The 24873-nt window shown below is 35.6% G+C and overlaps 2 protein-coding genes and 1 long non-coding RNA gene across 11 annotated transcripts in view; 1 reads left to right on the forward strand and 2 right to left on the reverse strand.

Moving 5' to 3' along the window:
• LOC145943116 (uncharacterized) overlaps positions 1-24873 on the reverse strand; it is a 240043-nt gene that overhangs the window by 126565 nt on the left and 88605 nt on the right. The gene's annotated exons all lie outside the window — the stretch shown is intronic.
• Positions 1-24873, forward strand: part of LOC145943103 (uncharacterized) — a 155245-nt gene that overhangs the window by 42740 nt on the left and 87632 nt on the right. The window lies entirely within an intron of this gene.
• On the reverse strand, positions 391-6172 carry LOC145942900 (chymotrypsin-2). Its single transcript, XM_083050071.1, has 5 exons — positions 6133-6172; positions 5402-5749; positions 5038-5264; positions 4735-4878; positions 391-441 (listed from the first exon to the last, which is right to left on the reverse strand). The coding sequence occupies exons 1-5, from the start codon at positions 6170-6172 to the stop codon at positions 391-393; spliced, it is 810 nt and encodes a 269-aa protein (XP_082906197.1).

Here is a 24873-nt window from a genome sequence, read left to right on the forward strand (position 1 = left end):
CGTTATAAGTTCGCGAAAGTCAGTAAGATTGAGAGGGAGATAGAGCGAGTGAGAAAGAGAGAGAGAGAGAGAGAGAGTCTATACCCGGTCTGAATAATAATTCTGTAGATATTCTTCTTCCCGACCATTCTCTTCGACTCTCGATGGTCGAGATAGTCGGAAGAGAGAGGCTGCGCTTCTTTCTCGCATCCTGACCCATTAAACTTACTTTTCTCCTCGTCCGTCTCTTTTTCTATCTCTCTTTCCCTTCCATCGGCAACTGCGAGCCGTCGATTATACCAGGTAAAGTCCGGATGCAGATGCAGCTACATCCGGACGTGCATAGCTCGATAACGGCGTGCTACTTTTGCGATTGCTGCCTCTCTGTCTGATCGGAGCGTGCAATAAATATCATACAGCGAATTGAAAAATCTGTATGGATAACTGTTTCCGCTCCAAGGACTATTATTTTCATCGCCAATTGTCGAGCGATAACTGCGTAAAGTATAACTATAAAATCCTTGAGCGCGCATCGAAGCGTGTAAAAAATCGTTTTTAATTTTATTTCAAGATCGCTGGAGTTTATTCTTCATTCGACATATAATATCGGAAATAATTTCATATTTGATTTGTTATATGAGAATCTCGAAATACTAATTATATATATAATTTAATCATATACCTTATTATATATATAAAATTATTTTGATACGCTATTTTATTTCATTTCTCTGATTCATTTCTCTCATTAATTTGAGCCTAGATTTAAATACCGCAAACAGTCTGATCGTAATCGTTCGAAACGCATACGAATGCTATCAATTTGCATCGAAAAGCAGATTGGCAGGAAACTCTCGATCATCAGTGGCATATCGGAAGATGTAATATATCTTGTGAAAACGTCAAGAGAGCTCCTTCGAACCTATAAAATTCGACTTCCTATTCCGCCGCCGGCTCTGTACTACATATATCGAATCTTCCATTGGCGGATTTTCGATCCGCCGGTCGTTCGTTTCACCTCGTACTTCGTCACCGAAAATTCCTAATATAAGAGTGATCCCCTTGAAATCCGTCAAACTTCTCGATTTTTCATTCAAGAACTTCGATTTTGCTCTTGCATTTCTCTCGAATGTCGCTCGATATAACAATTATGTGAAAAATCATTATTGATATATCGGTTTTTTTTTAACTGTTGTGCCTTCATCGATTTTTCGCATAAAAAAATTTAAAAAAATTAAATTATTATTACTATTGGTAATAGAAATGCTTGAATGTTTCAAATTAATTTTCTTTAATTTTAAATTTCAATTTTTTTCTCAATAAAATGCATAGAACAAAGTAATTCCTCCTTCTTTTTTACGGATTCTGTGAAACTTTAATTAAAAAATTAATATATTTGTTTATATATTATATTATGGTTTTCTATTTAATTTAGAACGCAAATTTATCCGAGTAAATAGTTTTAATTCATTTTCTCGAAATAAGTTAGAAATTCGAAAAGATTTAAACATTTCGTGAATATACGAAAGAACAATATGTGGATTTTCCTTTTCATTGCAATCGACTTATCGAGTGAGACTAGGTCAAGCCGAAAACAACATCTGTGGAGTGTCGGGATAGACGTTGGAGAGTATCCGAATCCGGGATCAAACTTTCGTCCAGTCGGTCGATCGTAAAATCTCGGGCGAGCGTCACAAAACTTAAAGCCACATATACAGCTGTTCGACGCTCACATGTTTGTAAATTTTGCAGACTAAGCTCCTGGAATGCAATTAAGTGCTTAATCTGTAGAAATTCTGACGACAGTGATATATTATGATACCTGCTCAGAATCTTCTTTTTGCGCTTTGTTTTATTTTATTATTTATTTGATACTATGAACGTTTCAAATATTGTAAAACTTTAAAATTTTTTTCCAAAAATAAGGAAGAGAAAAAGAAAGAAAAAGAGAAAATCTAAGTCAAAATAGTAGTAATTTCTTACGTTTATCACGTAATCTCTATGTACAATACAAAAAAAATTAAAATAATTTTAAAATGTGAAATTTGTTATTTACATAAAATGAAAATGCATAGTAATTTTAATTTATGTATTAATGCTTGAGGAGAATTTCATAACTTTTGATGATTATTTGTATTATATATCAGTATACCTATGTATAACATAAAAGCTTCAATGTATTAGATATTCTTTTATTTTATAATTAATTATGGGGAAGGGGGGAGAATTTAGGCAGATGAGCATTTACACGTTTGACGTTTCTGCGATGCACATTCCGCTCCCAAGTATTTCCAGTTGACTGAAATGAGGCCATTATTCGGATGCTGGAAGGGAGATGGTTTGGTGAACGATAGATGAGAAATGAATGGAAAGGAAGTAAGGCCCGTTACAGCCGAGAATCCAAGACAAAAAACCCAGGGCGATCAATATCCTTTCTTTAGGAATGCTAGTTACAGATTGCGACGATTTCTGAGAAGAAGAAATGTTTGTAAACTCGAAAATGCAGCAAGTTTTATCACAAAAATATAATTCTAATATCTAAACCGCGACCTTAATTTTTAAACTTTTAGAATAATATCTCTCGTCGAACGAATTAAATTAATGGGTATAGTAAATATGCTTCAAATAAATTGTATTAATTATTGCGTTTTAAAAAACGTAATAAAATAAATGTTTTTACTTACATATATTCTATTTATATCGATAGAAAAATATAATAACATTTAAAAAAAAAACGTATTTTTCTGAAATTCGTATTCAAGTTTTAATTAGACAGATATAGAAATATAGTTTTGTATGTGATTATCGTATGAATGGTTATGGACCTGACAAAAAACAACTCGAGAACTGCACCGAGAAGTATGATTTTCTAAAATTCTAAACTATTAACAACTGGTTCTTCCTAATGAAAGGAGAGGAACACGATTACGAAATGCGTAAGGGGGCACCGAACGGTTTCGCTTATTCAGCATCGCGCCGAGTATCCGGCGAGCTTTTAAAGGCGACGTCACAATGGCGCGGAACGGAGTGGCTATTATACACGGTCCACGAGACCCGAAGTCGTATTCTGCGCGATAGCTGGTAATGACCGTGGATGGAAGGAGGAAACACGGTTATTCCTCTCCATTCTCGGAGGATGGGGTGAACGAAGAGAGGGTCCCACCGGATAGTTGTTAACCCCCCTTGGGACAATCGCTTGTAACTCGACTCGGGAACAAGTTACCCCAGTGTCGCTTTTACGCCAACAAATTGCAAAAGCGCGATTGTCCAGCATGTATTTCACCCTGTGTTTTAAAGGTCCTTTTAGGCCTCTGCATTATTATTGCGAATATGTAGAGCAGCCGGTAATTGTCGTTGATTTACGAATATATGCGTTAAACGACGAGTGAACATCCGACCGCTGGATGCTGGCCGCATATGACGTATGAATGAAGTTCATGTGTCGAATCTCGTCAACTCGATGCCACGTCGATTAGAATCACTCGTGTTATGCGAACGGATCCTATTTGCGTTGAATCGTGATAGACGGACGATTAATTGTCGTACGTGTTTAATTCTGACATTTCATGGAACTTACCCATCACTCGATGCCAATTGCATTACATAATAAAACAGTCCAGCAAATTCGCGAAACTTAAAAAAGGAAAAATTATAATTAGGAAATTTATTTTATCCATTATGTATATTAAATTTTTTTTACAATAGCATAATAAATATAATACTGCGTAACAATAGAATCATGGTCAGCGTATTTTACTTATGTGACATTTTCATCGGTGAAATACTGACTTGAAGCATTTTGACACACTGTTAAGATGATTATAATAATGATGACAATTGACGAGATTACTAATGATTTTGATAAAGAAACTTTTTAGATAAATTTTAGAGAATTTATTGCGCCTAAAAATCAACGGAAAATATTATATAATGATGTTTACTTTATAAAAGCATTCCATTTTAATTATAACTTTATTAATTGCATATGCAATGTATAATTTATTTCGGATTTTCACATATTGCGATAATGCCGAAAGATAATAATTTTGAAGAGTGTCTATACTTATGTAACATATAGCTCATTTTGACGAAAGTTTCCATTACCATATTATTCTAAGCGTTCAGGAATTAAGATCGCTGATGCGACTGGTAACAAACTTCGCATTTAACCGGAAAACCGGGAAGTTCCACAAACTTTAGAGGTGGGACACAAACCGTGGCAAGGTTCAAATAGGGCGTATCCGTTTTATCGGATCGACGATTTTGTGTTTTACTAACTCAAGTTATTCACTGCTTTGAAACAATGTGCAGATCGCGTGTATTTGAGATAGAAATTGATCCATGTGCAACTTGAAAACAAGTATATATAAAAATCACTGATATAATTCCTATAAAACAATCCCTCTGTTCATTTAAACGCAGTATTTTCATTTGCCCCAAACTAAGTCATTTCTTGGCTATTAAATTAGATTTTGCATTCTAATAGGAATTATTAGAGTTAATAATTTCTTGCTTCTTTTCATTCTGCATGTATCATATTTATTCTATAATATTTATTTTAAATGGCTTACTTTTTTAAATGACTTATTATTTACTTGTTTAATGATTTAATTTTTTTATAAGTATAAATTTGAATTGCGTTTTTAGAGAAACTCTATATCTTCGAATAACAATAAATTGCATTAAGTTTACAAAAGTTATTCAATTCGTAATATTGTAAAAATATATGTGCCATTTATCATATGTATTAATAACTTTGCGAATCCAGTTTATAAATGGAGAAACTCTTGTAAATACTCCAGGCAAATTGCTAGGACATTGTCCATTCCCATAACTCACTATACCGACTTGAATATCCTGGCCATTCTCCTTTATTATCAGAGGGCCACCGCTATCGCCCTAAACACAGTATAATCATAAATCATATATATATGCAAAAGTATTAGTCTTAGAATTTATTAAAACTGCAGGAGGATTTATTCGCATGTGTGTATGTGTTCGAATATATTCTATACCCACATAATATTATTATAATCATAAAATTATTGTTTAATTTACCTGACAAGCATCTTGGGCTAATCCCGCAGCCGTGCAAATGTGTTTAGTGATACTCCAATATCGCTTGCATTCATAATATGTGATGATCGGCAATGTAGCATATTTGAGTTTCGTTATACCAAGGCTAGTGATACTATCTTTTCCCCAACCAATTACAAGAGCGTTTTTATTCGCCAAAACTTTATCCTTATAATTATAATTGGCAAGTCTTATAGGTTGAATAGTCGCTACAAATGTGTGGTAAAATGATTTAATTATCATTATTATAATACTATTATTTCTTAAAAATTTTTAACATTACAATAACGATACAACGCATAGGCGTAGAAAAAAAAAAGAGAATATATTAACTTAAATAAATTACCAGAAAAAGGTATGTCACGCGGCATATAAAGTAAGCCAATATCGTTGACGTACTCTTTGTATCGTGGATGTAAGACTGATTTAGTTGTAATCATCGATACTCCGGGACCATGTAGCCAATTGTGTCGTATGCCAGACTTGTCAACGATACCAAATATAACATGAAATCTTTGTGGATGTCCTACTACGCAATGTCCAGCTGTGAGAACCCATCTATTGGATATAATTGTACCGCCGCATTGTCCGACTTGACCGATACCAATGAGTTTGTGAACCACCGCCATGTATGGAAACTGTCCGAGTTTCGCGAATTCTCCACCCGCTATATATGTAGTCGCATGTAGACCGTCTATTATTTAAGAAAAATGATAGCACTAATACAAAGCTTATATAGCTGAAGATATTACAAATTGAAAATATTGCAGATATACATTTTGTATTGTGATGTCTTAAAATATTACATTTTCAAATTAGAGCGATATTTTTATCATTAGATGAAAATTGACAATGCCATAATAGAGAAAACTTTTATCTGATATAGGCTAAAGTGAGAGAATAATAAAAATAATTCTTATAATATATAAATTATAATATGTAAATTGATAAAATTGCTGAAATCAATTTAAAATTATTTTAAATGTGTATAAAGTCTTTGTTGTGTTATACTCACCATTGTAATTGCTTTTATTGATTATTTCGTATATGACAGCATCGTCAGTGTATTTTACATACATGACATTTCCGTCAGTCTTCTTTGATTGACTTTGAGCATACTGACATACTGTCAAGATGACTACGACACACAGAAATATCTTTTCGCTTTGCAGATTCATGACAAATTGACTGACAATGAGTTGCGAGGCAGACTATTTTGAAACTTTATTTATACTGTCACATCAATTTTCGAGAAACAATGGCAATTAACGAGATTACTAATCATTTTGATAACGCACAAAGAAGAGCTCTAATTTGAAAATAAGAGATCTTTTAGGCAACACAAATTTTTTTATGCGTTATCGAAATCATTAGTAATGTCATTAATTGTCTTCATTTCTCAAAAATTAATGCGACAGTATAAAATTTATATAATAATGTATATTTTTTGAAGTAGAGAGAGTGTGTTAAAATGTATATAATATATAATATATATACAATTATAAAAAATATATATATTATATAAAATATAAAATATAAAATATATAGCTTTGTGATTTTATAATGATACGCTTATCATTATGTATATGTATTTACATCTGAAGTTAATATCGCCGTTGACATCACGCATATGCGTGACGCATATTCGATCCCCATGAGTCACATACATTGGAAATCTACGTCGGTTCGATAGAATATTCTATATACGCGACAGTATTTTATGACAGCAATTGCTGAACCTGCTGATCCAGCGACGCAATAACGAAACGTCATTAACAAAAACGCGCGTAGCGATAAAACCACGTCGAATTAAAAGAGGGAAAAAAGGGGCGAGCTGTAAAACTGTTTGCTCTTAATTGCTCCAGCCAGATTGTAGGCGGCTTAATTTAGAGGCCTCGTTCAACAGTATGGAAATCTCGGAAAAGAGCAGGAGGGCGACGCGTTTTCCCGATTTGTTTCTCCTCGGTGCGTATCGCGTCTGCACTAACGCGCGATGCGGAATAGTTTGCGCGTGCAATCTGCATAAATTTAGAGATTTCGCGTCGCCGTGTCGTGCGTCCTCCCGGAAGATTCACGTCGTGTTCCGCATTCAATTACAAGGGGTAAATGACGCGCCTGCCATGCGAGAGAGAGTCTCTCGCGACGCCCTAGAAATGTATCCGGAGAACCAGAGCACTTCTCCGGTGTCGTTAGCGACGCGCCCAGCGCAATAAAATTTCAATATTGAATATATTATATGTATATATTTTCTTTTTCTCTCTCTCTCTCACACACACACACACACACACACACACACACACACACACACACACACACACACACACACCTCGACCACTACGATTCTGCTATAACAACGAGTGGAGATGAAGTCGGAACAAAAAATCTATTTCGTAACTCTTTTATTTTAACTTTAACTTTAATGACACATTTTATGTGGAATTTTCTGTGCGAACATCGAGTTCGAAATTACTTTTTTAATATTCTGTATAAGATTTTTTTTCTTTGCTGGTTAAAAAAGGACCAAATATATTTGCTTCATAGACAACATTTTTTAAATGCATTTTTGGGATAATTATTCATCGTTAGTGAAATTATACACTCTCTCTTTGTTCCACTCTATTCCAATATAATAATGGTATTTTTATAGAATTTTATTTTCCCATTTAAATAAAATTACCCTCGTGTTTCAGTGAGAGTATTATAAGGGGAGATATATTGCGATAATAATTTTAATTTTCATACTCTGTGTTTTTTATCGATCTCGTTCGATGCGATGGTTAAATCTTTAAGCCCCGACTTATTGAAAAAAAAAAAAGCTTCTCTCTTTCGGTTTATTTAAATGCCAACTCGGGCAGTTATTCGATACTTTACCCTCATTAAGCCGCACGCTGCGCGAAAGCGGCGAAAAAATAGCATTCACGTGACAAAAAAAAGGAACAATTCTCTCGTATTGTGCCGAGCATGCGCCTACTTGAAAACGATCAAGAGCCAAGTTTGCTGTGCCCAGGCCAGAATCCGGGCTCGACATTGCAGCTGCGCCATCGGCCGATGACGCAACTCGATTATACAGGATGCCGAGAGCAGTAGAATGCAGTTGCAGTACTCGGACGTACTACAATCTCTCCCTTCTCGCTCATTATTTCATTTGAAAGTACGATGCCGAAAAGTGTTAGCGTGATTGCATAACAAAACAGCGAGTACTTTAATAAAGGATCGCCACGACGAGGAATGCGGCGGGACTCTGCGCGAAACGCTTAATATCACGGGAAACAAACTAATTTCTTACTTATAAATATGTAGATTTCATACAATTTCTAATATCTCGTAACGGAGATTGCAGCCTTTATTTCCTTGCGCTTCTAGCGCGACGTAATATTCATATCGCGCGGACTTTGTTACAAAGGAGAAAGAAAATTTGTGATTATGTCAGGATAATTATATGTTAATTAGTTTACTGATTTATATCAGAATTTACATTTTCCAATTTTCTTACATAAAATGACCAAAAGTATTATTAACTTATTTTATCATTATTATATATAAGAGATAAAATAACAAACAAGAGAGTTCAGCTATTTGATAATTTTTATTCCAGAATTTACATACAGATTTGTATTCTTTGCGTGCAAATTTTATTCGTTTTTTTTTCTTCATCGCAAAGCAAAGAACTCCAACTTAGTAGATGGAAGAAAAATGTGGAGACTCTTCTCCGAAAGGGAAATAAATCCACGTGAAATCGACCCTTCTTTTACAATTGTGATTCTAAATCCACGAGTTTTGTTCCAAGGGTCACAATCGAATTTTCTCATCGCTATAGAAGAAACCCTCGGACACAAACGGGAACCGGGGAAACGGGGTCTCGCGTCCGGGGATCGGAGAGATCGCCTTTGCTCTGCCTTCGAGTCCGAAATCCGGACCCGACATTGCGGCTGTGCCGTCCGATGACGCAACCGACCGGGATATACAGTATGGAGCACAATGGCCTGTATGTAGGTCGTGGTGTCAGTGCCACCCCCTTCCCTACTCTTCTGTTCCTGTGGCCGGGGGTTTGCAACCTCGATCCCGGCGTGCCTGGAAAATCCCCGCGATATCCACCGAGAGAGCGCCTCTTCTGTCTCTGCGACTGCTATCCTAGCTCTCCGACGCTATCGCGGCCGAAATCACATGAGTGCCTCATTCGCCGCGGATCGCCGCAATTTCAAGTCCGCTAACGAATGCGGTCGCGGACCGAAATCTCCGGAAGCCGTCGGGACGATATATCGGCTTCCGAAGAGTTACGCCTTGGGAAAGGGTTCCCTGGGAATTGCGCGACCTGGATTCGCCAGCGGGTTGATCCGCGTTATGACATTCTTCCGCAATTGCGGAAAACTTGCCGTATGTATTATATTTGATTCCCCGAACCTCCCCCCCCGATGCAACCGATTGCACTTTGCGCCAATATGTTCTCGAAGCAAGAATTTGTTTCTAATATCGAAGATGGCATTTTTATATACGACGATAAAGTTTTACTTTATGATATCTATTCGATTAAAATTAATTACAAACATTCATCTGTTCTAATTTCATTATATATATAAAAAAATGTTTTTTTATTCATTATTGAAATTAGGATTTTTTAATATTTTAAGTATATGAAGTTTTAAGACATTACTTCACGTTGCGCACCGAAGGAATCGAATTTCATTTAGAGACTTTTTCCGCAGAGAGCGCCATAATTTAACAATCCGTTAGACTGTGTAACTGCAGAAACTGCGAAAGGAAATTAAGGCGGTGCGGAGCGCGTACGTCATTACCGGTGAACGTTCGCGGAAACGAATGTGCGAGGGAGCATGTATTTTTCACCCGAAACACGAAACGTCCAGCAGAGAGGTGGCAGCAGGGCGGAGAGAAGAATTAAGTAGGGTAGTTTCTCCCCCTAGGTTGCTACTCTTCCTTCCTTTTGGATGCAACTCGCGCTATCGCCTTATACTTTACTATACCGTCGTCGCGCTCGAACGAAGAAACGCGACAACGAGAGACCGCGTCATGGATAAGAGAAACGAACGCACCCCCTCGTATTCTCGCGCACAGCGAGAGACGATTTAAACAGTCCGAAACGAGCGGAGCGAAACTACCCCTCTTTCAGGGACGAGTCGTCTCGCGTCGTCCCTTAACTTTTCCCATTCTTTCGCCGACCGGACCTGCTCGCAATTCTGCGCTTTTCCTCGCCGCCTCCTTCTTCCTTTTTTTTTCGCCCCTTTCTTTCGCCACATCGCACCCTCCCACTCGTTTTAGAAACGTCGTGCTGGAAACTCGTGTTCCAGCGGCTTTGTAGCCACTGCCTACGGTTGCTTCTTCTGGCGCTTTCGACGACGACTTTCCTCCACTTTCTCCGTCTTTTATCTTCTCCCCCGGATTTTCGCGACTTCTTGTCTGTCTCCCAGCAGATTGGAATCTTCTTTCATTTCGCCTCCCTCCGAACGATCGTAATGACTCCGTTAGAAAAACGTTTAAACGGTCTTTGGCTCGATCGTCTTGATCTTTCTTCGCTGATTGATCACGTTTGACGTGGAATCGTTGTGAGATAGGAGGACAATATTATCGAGTAATTTTCTTAAATCTACTTCGAGATTGCAATTATTAAAAAAAAGAGAAATATTTATATAAATGTAGGTACAATTTTTGTATTAAAATTTAACAAACAGATGCATCGGTATTAATAACTCGTTAATGAATATACTTATTAATATATTAATTTTGGGTTATTTTTTGTTAAATGAAAATATTATATATTTATATCAAAATTTATCTCTCCCATATTTTCACATGAAAGAGATTAAAATTAAATTAAATTTACATTAAATCGATTTTTAATTTCCAAACTGTCGACTTTGCAAAAAAATATATCTATATTATTTGTAATTGGTGGTAAGAACAGCATATTACAACAAACGAAATTATTATGGAATTAACATATTTGAAATTTCGTTATTTTTATAATGCAGAAAGATTTTGTTTGAGTTGATTTGCGTAGATTAATAACGGATAACTTGCTTCTGATATACTCACGTTGGCATGTCCTATCAAAGATCTCTGAAAATACATCAAGAATTGATATTCATGGCGCATGCATATATTTTTACGTCGGTACGTGCTGTTGCTCGATAAATTAACTCGTTGGTCAATGTTTTTATAGAGAAGTTGTATATGATTTTTAAAAACTAAACTAATTAACTTTACTTTTTTGTCTTTTAATTTTAAATTAATTAAAATATTTAATTTTAGTATAATAATACATGATCAGTTCTTATATATATATATATATATACACACACTAGCGGATTCTGACGTCGATAATGGGGGGGGGGGGGTTTGCAAAATTATTTTATTAAATATTTTTGGTTTCATAATTAGCTTTTATTCCAAGATCAACGACGTCGATAGCTCTTTAATGTTTGTTTTTCTTTATTTATATTTTTTAAACAAATTCAGCAAAACTGTTTCTTTTAGATTGCAAGAGGGGGTTTTAACCCGCCAGTGTATATATATATATATATATATATATATATATATATATATATATATTATATAGATATAAAGAATTTCTCGCCTAATTATTTTCTTGCAACGAAATTATCTCATCATTTCGTCGTATCTCTGACTTAATCTATACTTAACTCCTTGAATGCGTAATGAGTATAATTTACAATGTATCTTATACATACATATTGTATATATTATATAGATATAAAGAATTTCGCCTAATTATTTTTGTGCAACGAAATTATCTCATCATTTCGTCGTATGTCTGACTTAATCTACACTTAACTCCTTGAATGCGTATTGAGTATAATTTACAGTGTATCTTATACATACATATTGTATATATTATATAAAGTATATAAAGAATTTCGCCTAATTATGTTCGTGCATGAAATTATCTCATCATTTCATCCTATGTCTGACTTAATCTAAACTTAACTCCTTGAATGCGTAATAAGTATAATTTCCAGTGTATCTTATACTTTTATATATATATATAAAATTAAGCAATTATTGTAAACGACTCAACTGGCTTAATTGATCTTTATTAATTCGATATCATATACAGGGTGTTAAAAAAGTGGCGGATACGCTGTATAGGGGTGAATTCCTGAGGTTATTTGGAGACGATTTTTCCTCAGTGAAAATGTCGAGGCACCAATAATTTTCGAGTTATAAGTAATTGAAAATAAAGGGCTTTTCGTAAACTAAGTATTGTGGAATTAAAATATTAACAAAACTACATTCTTCAATTAATTTCAAGTCGACTTTAATTTAATAGAATTTTAATTTAAGGCTTAGTTACCAAGATATATGATGGCAAAAATTGGGAGCTTGCAAAAAATGATGACTTCTCTCGACATTTTCGTTGAGGAAAAATCGTCTCCAAATAACCTCAGGAATTCACCCCTATACAGCGTATCCGCCACTTTTTTAACACCCGATATAAATATACAGACTACGTTTCGACCTTTGGTTCAGGTCCTTATCAAGTCTTACTTAAAATTTTTTTCTTTTTTCAACATGTTACAATTCTCTCTGTACTAAACGTTTCGTATAGATGGTAAAAAACGAACCGTTGTTCGTTTCTCTGAAAATACATTGTAATATTCTGAACCAAAGGTCGAAACGTCTGTAGTCTGTATATTTATATATGATATCGAATTAATAAAGATCAATTAAGCCAGTTGGGTCGTTTACAATAATTGCTTAATTTTATTCTTTACTGGCGACACAAAAATACTCTTATATATATATAAAAGTATAAGATACTGTAAATTATACTCATTACGCATTCAAGGAATTAAGTATAGATTAAGTCAAACATACGACGAAATGATGAGATAATTTCATGCACGAAAATAATTAGGCGAAATTCTTTATATATATATTATATATTATATAGATATATTATATCTTATATATATACACTAGCGGATCCTGACGTCGATAGCTCTTTAATGTTTGATTTTCTTTATTTATATATTTTAAACAAATTCAGCAAAACTGTTTCTTTTAATTTGCAAGGGGGGATTTTAACCCCCCCCCCCCCGGGTTCCGCCAGTGTATATATATATATAAAATTGAAGCTGATTACTTCCTGATTTTGTTTCATTAATTCAATTGTTACTTATTTTTTACAACGTTTCAAAATCATCTCGCTATTCGTGAGATATCTTTTTCGAGAAAGTCTTTCAAGCTACAAGTAGTACAATCGTATCATTGCAACGACAGTAATGAAAAAAAATTAACCAATATAATTTTTAACGCTTTTTTAAAATTTCTACGTCGATCTACGAAACGGTCCAAGTTTCCCTTGTACTCTTGAACTTTTTACAAAGCACTATGAAAGTGGCTAAAATTTCATTATAAACTCGCGATGTACCGGAATTTAACGATCGACATTTGAAGGTTCTCACAGTTATCAAAGTTTAATACACACACACACATTTACAATTTTATCTGTATTTATACAAATAAGTCTAGATAAAAAATCTTCCAATAATTTCTATTTTTTATAATAATAATAATATAATAATATTCATTATGCGTTATAATGCAATTTTTGTTCTAAAATCATATAAAATGAGCTTTCAAGGAAGCAAAATTAGATTATGGATTATAAAAATAGTTTATATGCGCTAGACAGCGTATAAAAAAATAATTAATATTATTATATAATATTCATTATGCGTACTCATTTTTGCGAATTATAATAATTCGGGATCTTTCTTCGACAAATAATTGGCAAAACTATTAAAAACCATTATTCTATCCGTGCATAGTTCCTAACCAGCATGAAGCATGCTTGTAATTCCGCGTTCTCCGGATAGAATCTACATCACTTTAACTACTCGAAATTGCCTCCGTAAGATAAGCTCGGCGAGAGTAGTTGTTGGTAACCCCGCTGTGTTTTCTTCGCAAGTGCATTTCCTGTGTATCGATAGCGATCGTTTCTCGTGTGCACGCGCAGTGCTATCAATTCTCGGAGAAAACTGGCTGCAATGTTTCGCCGCACGGTAGGTTACGCGCACATAAAGAGCTAGGACAAATGAAGATGGAACAAAGCGCGAAACTGCACGGAAATAATACGCGGACGATGAAACCCCTGGCAGTTCGATTTACTTAAAATATATATCCCGCCGCATAAATCTCGGCGCAAACGCGCGTGTATCAAAAACACACCGAACACGTGGATGAAATATTTTTCTAGGACCCGTTGAAACTTAACGCAACATTTACGATGTTGAAGCCGTAATGTAGATCGCAGAGAAACAAAATAATGTCCCTGCCATCTTAAATTTATTTTTTTTTAAGCAAGATCAAAGAGCTTCGTATTTTTAATTCGGAATATTAATGTGGAAAGAATATTGTAGCATTTTATAAAATCACCGTCGTTAGCTAGTCTCGATCGACCGAATTTTTCGAGTATTACGAATCTCTCTCTCTGTGTTGCACGCGTGGAAAGTTTTCCGAAATATTTAGTTTTACATATCGGTCATCGTCGTTCGTTTTTCCCAAGCGTGCGAATTCGATAGAATAAGCTGCGACCGGGAAACTGTACCGAATTAAAGGCGACGCTGCGGCGGCAGCTGGTGAAATAAAATCACGAGGGCCAAAAAGAAGCGCCGAGAGAGTGAACTGTGTCCGAAGGGACTCGCGACGGGGTAACCCAAAATGTGCGCTCGGAATTCAACGTGACCGCGAGACTGATTTATGAAGCTAACGATAAATCTGGCGCGTCCTACGATCAATATTATCGCTACGTCCAACGCTATCGTCTTTAACGTGTATCGCGATTTATAAAAAATCATCCAATACATCCTTTCACCGTGTGTACCTCGCGAAATGCGTTTACAGACGCAGTGGTATATCGACGAGAGGTGGTTGTATCGTGAAATTGCGTTGCGCGTATAAGGTACGATGTATTTCAAATGGCTTCGCTACATCCTCCTTTGATATCGCCAATATGGCATAGGTACGATTCTCCGGCAGTGCTAAAGTGCTTGCAATTGCATCGAATTGCGTAAGATCGTACCGTGTGCTCTGGACGGTATCGTTCCAATATCAGAAAAATATTATCACAACCAAAGATAACGTTTGTGTAAGTAATATCTTCTTTAGAACTAAAGATTTAATTTTCTTGAACGTACGAAATGCTAACGAGAAATCCTATCTATATACAGTCATTTTTTTAATAATTAAAAATTCAGATTTTATTTCGCGCATTTCATGATAAAGAGTTATCCTACATTTAACAATAAGATAAATTTTCTTTGGATCAAGAACAAATATTTAAATTAATTAATTTTATTAAATTTATTAAATTAAATTAAATTAATTAAATTAATTTATTTATTAAATATAGCAATATTATACAAAATTTTCTTTAATAAAAAAAAATCTTAGTATATTTTTTAAATATTTTTGATTTGAACAAATTGATTAAATTTTCGTCTCTCTCAAGGCAATCATTCTCTAGAATCTAGCACACCTAAAGTACGTGTATGTAGCTGGCTGCAATCCCGCTCGCCACTTTTCTTTCTACTTTTGGCTGATACCACGAGTTTAGCTGACATAGTAGAAGTCGCGCTTCTGTCTTTAGCATTCTTCATCCTGGAAGATTTCGCATAGAAGTCCAGATCCGTTTAATGGCTCTGAGAAAAGTTTGTCGAAAAAATAATAACAAAAAGAAAACAATATATAAAGTACAGTTCCGCGCACAAAGGAATGATGACAAGTAATAGCAAGTAAAAGGAACAATAAATTGATTTCAGTTATCTCGTTGGCTAACAACGAGGTACACGGAGAGAAGTCAAAGTGAACCATTGCGAGGAGGGAAAGAGGGACGAAGATTATTATGCATAGAGGCACGTTCGCGTAAAGCCGATTATAGGAAGAAAATAAAAAGATTAAGAAAGGAAATAAAATTAAAGAAAGCAGAGGAAGATAAAAATAAATATTATATATATACGATCAGTACTTTGTTTTATTCATTCTTTATTGACTACGAATAATCGTAATGATGAGATATTGTGCCGTCAATTTGTTTTAATGTAAAGCTATATCATGTAACATTAAAAAGGCAGAATTGTTTATCTTAAATTATAGATAAAAATGTTAGCTTAATGCTTAAAACCAGCTCACTTATTTCCTTATCATAAATAGATGTAGAAGAAGTATTTAAATTGTAGAAGACTAACTGAGACGAGAAGAAGAGACATCTTTCTTTGGGATTAATTATTATATTTTTTTAAGGAAGCAAAAGGAGAATACGCACAATAATCTGTATATGATAATTGAAAGTAATATAATGATATGCGTGTTAAAACTTTGGAATCTTCGATCGGTGCATTTGTTTGATTTTTCAAGAGAACGCAGCCAATGAAAAAATAGGTGAGTGAATTACGAGTGAGACGGGATCTCGCCTACTATGATGTCTTAAAAGCTCAAAGAGCTGCCGGGCATACCACGCTGCTTGAAAATGCAAAGTGCAGAAGGGTCTTTTCTTACGCTTCAATGGCTTGGATAACGTCGCGACGCTTCTAGATAACGAAGAGACACGGGATGTTATTCTCAAAGCTAAACGGAACGGACCGGAACGTACTGATCTTGAAGAATCCCAGAGACCCCGATCTTTCTTCTGATCGGTCCGGTCGAATATCGTATCCGAATCAAATTTAAAAGATATACGTTTCATATGGAACGTTTACGATCGCGAAGATTGTTTCTGTCTATTGCAACTTGGAACTTTATTCAAATCAAGACAAAAATGACAATACGAGCCAAGCTCAGTAAAATAAAATATTCATTATTAATATAAATAACATACGTTTCTATCTTTTTCTTCATCTTCAGCGCAATTAAAAAGAAAAAAAATTTTTAATATAGATTGCATAAATAAAGGAAAATAAAATCGCAACGCAGTCAAACAGGTAAAAGATAATAAATATAAACTAAGGTCTGTTACGTCCGAGCAGTGACGAATTTAGAATTTAACATTTTTTTTCAATAAACAATTTAATCGTTATTCTATCATGTGCATTTTTTTCGAAATATTACATATTTTTGTAGATTAAGTTCTCTCTCGGAAGGAGAAGTATTTTATCCCATATTTAGGCGAACGATAAAAATCGTCGCGACACTTGTCTGTCGCGTTACAGAGCGCGGTAAAAAGTAATCCGCGCGTATATATGTTATCTTTATTGCCAGAAATAAAGGCGCGGTAGACGAGGCGTGATTCACAGTCACGTGCTCCGAAGGGATTAAGCGCACGAAACTTCCGAGAAGTTTCAATTCAAGCGGCAAGCAATAATGCGGCACTCAGAAACAGCGCACTTGCCGCGCAACGATCCCTGTAAAGCTCTGTAATGCATCATGGCGTGCATCATGTACGGTAATCGGACTATGCGACTGTTCCGGGTGACATGAATCTCGATTACTAGCACGACGAATTTTACAGCGTGCCAGCGGTTCGATTTAAAACTACAACTGAACTAACCACAACGCGGAAAACGCGCAGTTCTACAAATAAATATTGCAACGCGGGAGCCAGAAAATTACGGAAAACGTTGTGACACAAAGGTGACAATAAGCGTGAAATCTGCGAATATGCGGATAAATATTATCGCGCGATTTATATAGATTAATTAACAGGTACTTGTATCTCCCTCTCTTCCTCTCATTCGCTCCGGACTTTATTAATGTTATACTGTTATACAATGCATCATCTCGTCGTATAATCCTGGCGCAATAAAAATAAAAAAAGCCGCATCCCTGTTTATTATGCAGATTCTTATTTTTTTTGTCGCGTTAATGTGACACATTTAATTTATGCCGCATTGCATTTGTTCCGTCCGGTGGATAAAAACTTTGCACAGAGCTTTTTATATATATATATATATATATATATATATATATATATATATATATATGTATATGAAAGGAGGGGCTTTTTCACCTCTGTGAAAATCTTTGATACTCGAGTGAAAACAAGTTTGAAAACGAGTTTCAACTCGCTTGTTTATCTCGACTCTAAAGCGCCAGCAAATAGTGAAATATATTTAGTGAGATAAACGTGGTCAGTACGTCAGAGCATAGAGGCGTTTTGCGAGAGAAATAAATTGTGACTGTGTATTTTACGCTATATCTCCCTTTTTTGTTGCTATATTTATTTTACAGTTGCATATTTCTTTCTTTTTTTCTCTCTTTGTATTCCCTTTGTACATTAAATTATGTTAATGTATACGTGAATTTTGAATTCGAATTTTATTTCTACGGTCTTCATTATTTATCACGGAGAGATAACTTTGAATTTGACTAGTAATTATCTCATTTTACGTATAACTCTTGTGTAATGCATCATACACGTAAATTAATTATTATAATTATATATTAACTTTATTCGTAAATTATAAGAATGTAGTAGATAAAATATACACGCGTATAATAATAAAGTCATAATTAAAACGTATCACGTTAAAATGCTGCAAATTTACGTTTCTACTTCATATATATCTGTCACATTAATCAGAACATCGAGAGTCAATCCGTTAATTCGGGATCCAAGATTAGCGTTCTCCATTCGTCTCGTATCCTCGTGCGAGTAATTCTCGCATTTGTTCGCCACCTCGTCCGCCCGTGTTTCACGTTGCGGATTTACACGGTATATCGCATAAATTTCACGATACGCGACGCCTCGTAGGATGACGCAAAATGCTCACTACTGGGTCGCTGGGAAGCGCGTGATTTTTTAAAAATTCGTCGTAAATCTCGGTCCCCTTTCCCTCGTCATAGAAACCTCCCCTCGCGAAACCTTGGAAACGAGCTTACGAGGGAAGGAGAGAAGGGAAAGGGGGATTTAAACGCGTTTATCTCATTTCAGCGGCCGTGTGTCGAGCTTGTGCGGTTGGCCAATCTCGTTTCTTCTCGCGAAAACAAACGCATCGTCGTCGTCCTTGTCTCGTCCTTGTCGCGCACCCTGAAACCGACCAGGAGAATTTCCGACCATGGGGAGGGATGAGAACTCTCTCCCGTGTGGTTTCGGATTCGAGATCGCGGAGGTCGAATGGATCATAGCAGGAAGGATGAAGAGAGAGGCTAGCCGAGCGTGTAACGCACAAAGGGACCGGCTGAGATCGCGTATAATTTTATTCCTATGCTTAAGTAACCGACAAAAACGAATATCCTCGTCAAAATTGTCGAACTGTATTTTATTAAATTAACTGCGATGTTCGAGCTCTCCTATTTCCTCTCTCTTTGTATTTCTCTATTTCTTCCTCTCTGCACGTTTCGAGAGAAGGACGCTTCATTCATCGTATATTGCCCCAACACCAAATTTCGTAGTATAATTTAATTAGACGAGACGAGAGAGACATGTACACACAGATACACACACATACGAGATAACTATCCGTCCGTTTACATCTCTTTCCGGTAATAGCGGAATAATTTCCGAGCAAGCATCCAATTGACCCTTCGCGCGCGCGATATATCTTTCTATTGAAACAGCCATTTCTCGCTGCGCAAGCCTCGTCATTAGATAAGAGATTGTGTCTATTTGAGTTTAAACACGACGACGGTGTGGCAAAGTAGCCGTTCAAAGAGGATTGTTTCGAGGCTCTCCTTCGCAGTTTATATTGCCGCTTATCTAAATTACTAAGCAAAAGTGGTTGATGTTGTCGAAGTGTCAAGCTTGTTGAAGATCATCTTAGGCATGATTAAATTGCAGACGCCAGGTGTCAGCGTGTTGAAGACACACTTCTGTTTGCGAAACATCTGCTCGCGAGGTGCTGATTGTACCTCAAATAAGACGCCGCGCCGTAAACAAAGAGGCGTGTAAATTAGTACCTTGCCAAGAAACTTGCCGTCTCGGCAACAGACACGAGGAAGATACATGGAAGACTTCAGTCCTGTGACTATATAGCTGTTACATATTGTAATATAACGGTTGTAACACACATTCTTTTCAAAGATCTTCCCTTGTTGCTCTGCTTGGACAGATTTTATGACGTCTCGATTATACTTTATACGATTTATCGCTGCGTACGCAATTATCGATTGATTTCTGTGTTTAATGAATTTATTTACTTTATTAAATCGGCTAATAGTGTTTTTCTTTTCACTTCTATCGCGTGATCCCGATTCTTTGAAGTTACAGGGCATGCACCCTGTGTGTGTACGGTCAGCGAACAGTTACCGAGTGTAATCTTGTTACAAAGGGCTGTGTCCTACATCGTGTGTAATTTAATTCATGGCTTGCACGGCGCGAAAGCGAGGGGAGCTAAGGCGTGATGCTACACACAAACAGGTATTAATATATAAGAACACATATTACGTTACGTGCTTGAATAATGGCATCGATGAGAGAGCTCGATCGGAAACTATGTAGCGGGCATAATGAGCCAGGTGATACAGAAAGAGAAATGCAAAACATTATGTTTGATCTTCTAATGAACGCTGTAGTAAATGTAAAATGAAGTAATAATATGGTAGAGAAATTATATTATATTGAATATAGAGCGCAGCGCTCTTCTATAATTAAAACAATTAATTTTCATAATGATAACATTAATTAATTCTATTTATTCAATTGCGAAAAAAATATTTGCACAATGCATTGTTATCCATTAGTATGATTTTCTGTGCCATATACCATTGCCGAAGCATTATTCTTTTACAATGCCAAGAATATTCTTCCTCGCAGCCTTAACGAGGAATTCGCATTCACAGCCTCAATTAACCTGCCACTCTCTACACTTTGCGCAGCAAAATAAAATCTGCTTGGCACAATAAAATCTAAAGTAAAGCATGCGCGAGGTATATGGAGAGTTGGAAACTTCTTTCTAAATTTAATATCGAATTGAAACACCGACTATAGTGAAACATTAATTATACACCGAGAGAGAAATTGCACATAAAAATTTACATAAAGTTATAAAAACTCTGAATAAGAAATAATCCGTATGGAAATAGTTAAGAGGTACTTTAGTCTCTTCTTGGTCCTATTTAAGGGACGCATTAAACTTGGATGTCCTTTTATAAACTTTAGAAACGTTTTACCTCAAGCATAATGAAGATTAATAATTGATATAAAGACTCGGAGAATATGGAGCACGCCTGCTGGCAATCCGTGTGCAAAATTATTGCGAGAGTTTGCGACAAAATCATCCACTCCTCCGGCAAGCGAAGCGCAATCCTGTCGCAAGCGCGTAATTTGGTTCTCGACATGTTTCGCGCGCGAGAGAGAGAGAGAGGCAGGGAGAGACTCACCAAGACTCACCAAGACTCGCACACTCGGTGTTCCCGAAGCCAAGCATATATACAGAGAGTCTATTAAGGTGGATGTCATTCTCAAAGATCGTAGCCTGTATAGCCGAAAGATACACAGGCGCCAGGCTGTCAGTAGTAAAGCGTGCACGGTCACGACTTCGCATTCCTGCAGTCGTGTGAATATTGATCCGGCCCAAGTACGGAGCCGGGTTTTGTGTCTCGTCCCCCTTGTGCGATCGTGTGTACACGTTTCTACGTGATTCGTACACCGACGAGATCTCGGTGTTGCCTCTTTATCACAGACTCCTCCAGTCTGATGGCCAACCAACCTGCCTGCTTGCCTGCTTGTCTGTCTGTCTGTCTGTCTGCCTGTGCGTAAATGTCCGACTGCCGTTTTGGCCAGTCTGATGTTTCTAATCAGTAAACGCCTGGTTTCTGCATTCACAGATGATCCAGAAAGTTCTCTTTGGAATGATGCTGAAGTTTTATTTTCTGTCAATTCACACTTTTAATCTTTTTTTACAAAATTATATAATTATATTTTTTGTTGAATTTTATTGAATTAAATTCAATAGGCATAAAAATATTTTTCTTTATTTTTATAATAATATAATATATAATATAAACAATAGTATAAGTGTGAATTTAAGAGAAATATGTTCAGATGAAATATATCTGTTTTAAATAACAGTGTTTTTATTAGTTTTTAAATATGCTATAAAAATTATTGCATTAACTTCCAAGAGTCTTGTCCAGACCATTAAACTGCTATCAGCGTCTCTTTATGTGATGCAATTTTACAAAGCACAGGAATGTTGCATACTTAACGATCCCTTGTGACCACACTAACCGCCTGATGTAATCCTTCCCTTACTTTTTAATATTCTCTAATCTGCCACCCGCAATCTATTTACGCTCTAGTTTGCCGGTGAATTTTATCATTATGCAAAATATTTCGTCCCGAATGTCCAATTATGGTAATAGAAAAGTTTATGTTCCTTTAAGAAATTTGGAAATTATGATACTGCCACATCACAGATATATGTGTAATAATTTATCAGAATACAAAATTTTTTTCACACTTTACAGTTTTATTCACGCTAATTTTTCGCATTCGCATACTGGACTTACAAATGTACGAATCTAGTACGCTTTACCTTACTCTCTCTCGGCAATATATGTCAACTTGCACTCGTAATTCGCAATATTTCTCTTGTCCCGCGCACATTACCACTTTGCGTGAGCAAATTGAACGATCCGAGTCACTTTATCATCGAATGTCAGGAAAGACAGACCTTGTGGAATATTCACGACGCGCATTATAATTTGTCGCAGATAGATAGATAATCAGGTGACGTAACTGCATGTAGGCGTGCACTCGACACCATCGCAAATTTATAGCTACCGCCTTTCATGTGCTTATTCAGAAGTAGGCCTTTCGCACAGTAAATGTGTGTGCCATTATAAGGGACTTTATATCGAAGTTAATATCGATTGAATAACAGTGAGAAAAACTTATTTCAATGAATCGTATACGATACCGAAACCACAGAATATAGCGCGACAATCCTTAAAAAAAAAAAAAAAAAACAGATTATATAGTAAAATAATAAATGTAATATAAATAACAAGATTTGTGAAAAATTCACTCCGATGAAGAGTTTGATGAATATATTGAATATGATTATACATATTTGCGCCGCCAATCTCGCTGACTTGATTTGAATACAGGGTGAAGTTTATAATGATACCACATATACGCGTAGATTTAATAAAAAAAGCGACGTCGTGGAAATTTTATATAACACCGTTTATATAACACGAATTTACAATCTGAAAATTTGCCTTGAAGGCTAGCCAGATGACGCGCGAGATGACATAAATAACTTTAGAATGTAAAAAAAATATCTTTAGAATTAAAAAAAAATTAATTAGGCGACTTACTATTTTACATAATTCTTTCATCTTAATTTTAAGAAATTTTAATATATATATATAATTAAGAAAATATATTATATTAAAACTTGCTAATTTATGAGGCTACTGCGATACTAAATTGCAGTATATTTTGAATGCGCCTGAAACTTGCTTTGTCGTACAATTAATTATATAAATAATTATGTAAAGTACTGACATCACTTTACGGTCTTAAATAACGAAACTCGTGCCATTGAATTATATCGCGCTCGTCGCCGATAATTATTTTAATTAACGACGCAAGTTCCAGATCCGCAGAAAAAGCGAGATATATACACGAGGAGAGTACTTTCATGGTCTTCGCGATATTTATTGGAGAAACTTTAGCGACGAAGGAAAAATAGAATAAGGGATATATGCGAGCTCTGAGGGTCAAGCCGACGTACGACGGGAGAATATTGAAACGAGTTTCGTTGGCCATAAATCGTCTCATTCACCCGATCGCATATAGTTGCTCCACTTAGTGGAAATTAAATAGAAGGTGGAGATTTCCGAAGGCTCCCCTTTCAGCCTTGGAACTTCTATTGATTTCTGAAAAGTCCACCACAGTCTAAAACGAGAACGAGCCAAGGGAAAAAAGTCCTATTGCATTTTTTATTTTTACTTCAAATTAAGAAAGAACGATTAAGAATGGATTGTCAATTATGTCACTGCCTATCTACGTGAAAAGAATATTCTTCGCATTTAGAGAATAAAATGAGTATGTCTAAAATAGGTCGTTTCACATGAAATATCAAAGCGCGAAAGTCCTATTAATTTTCTTAACGCTTTCATAAAGTGAGCATCTTTTTTAATTAATTTCGTACCATGTTAAAATGACTTAATTCCTTTATAAAAGTATGTCTCAATTTTTGCAAAATGTTTGAGAGTTTTTTAAGTTATAATCTTTTTTTCAAGTAAAAATCTTTAGAAAGAATTGTAATATAATTTGAATAGTGGTGCAAAATTGGATATCTTTAAACGAATGTTTAATTATAAATTATGTAATAAAGAAATTATATATATACGCGCAGATCTTATCATTTTTAAAAAAATATCTTCCATTACTATCGATGTGCAATTCAAATCATAATTCCGATAACAAAGTCGAGTTGCAAAATTTGCCTTATTAACCCTCTCGTTCACGTAACTTCCATAAATAGCGCGAAACGCAAAGATCGACGACGTAAAGTTGGTCGTAAATGCAAGATCTGTCGTCATAATTATTCCAATTAACTTCTCCGGAAAATTCACTGGAGCTCGATAAGCGACGAAGAGGATGTGCCGTCAGGCGTCAGCCAGTTAGCTCTGATAAACATTGACGAAAGTTTCATTTTATTCTTGATTAATTCGTTCTCTCCGTTCGTATTTAACTTCTTCGCATTTATCCGTCTTTTCTGTCTCGATCTATCTATTCGTCTCATTTGTCCTTCCCGTTAAATAATAATGACTATCGTTCGTGAAGCGAGTTTTCAAAACGACTTATTCTCAAAACATTCGCAAATCGCAAATTATTACATACAGCACAACAGTATATATACATATAATTGGCTTCTTATCCGTCAACCT

The sequence above is a fragment of the Prenolepis imparis genome, unplaced genomic scaffold (assembly GCF_030444845.1).
Source record: "Prenolepis imparis isolate NDT839.2.m4 unplaced genomic scaffold, iyPreImpa1.0 SCAF_11, whole genome shotgun sequence".
NCBI lineage: Eukaryota > Metazoa > Arthropoda > Insecta > Hymenoptera > Formicidae > Prenolepis > Prenolepis imparis.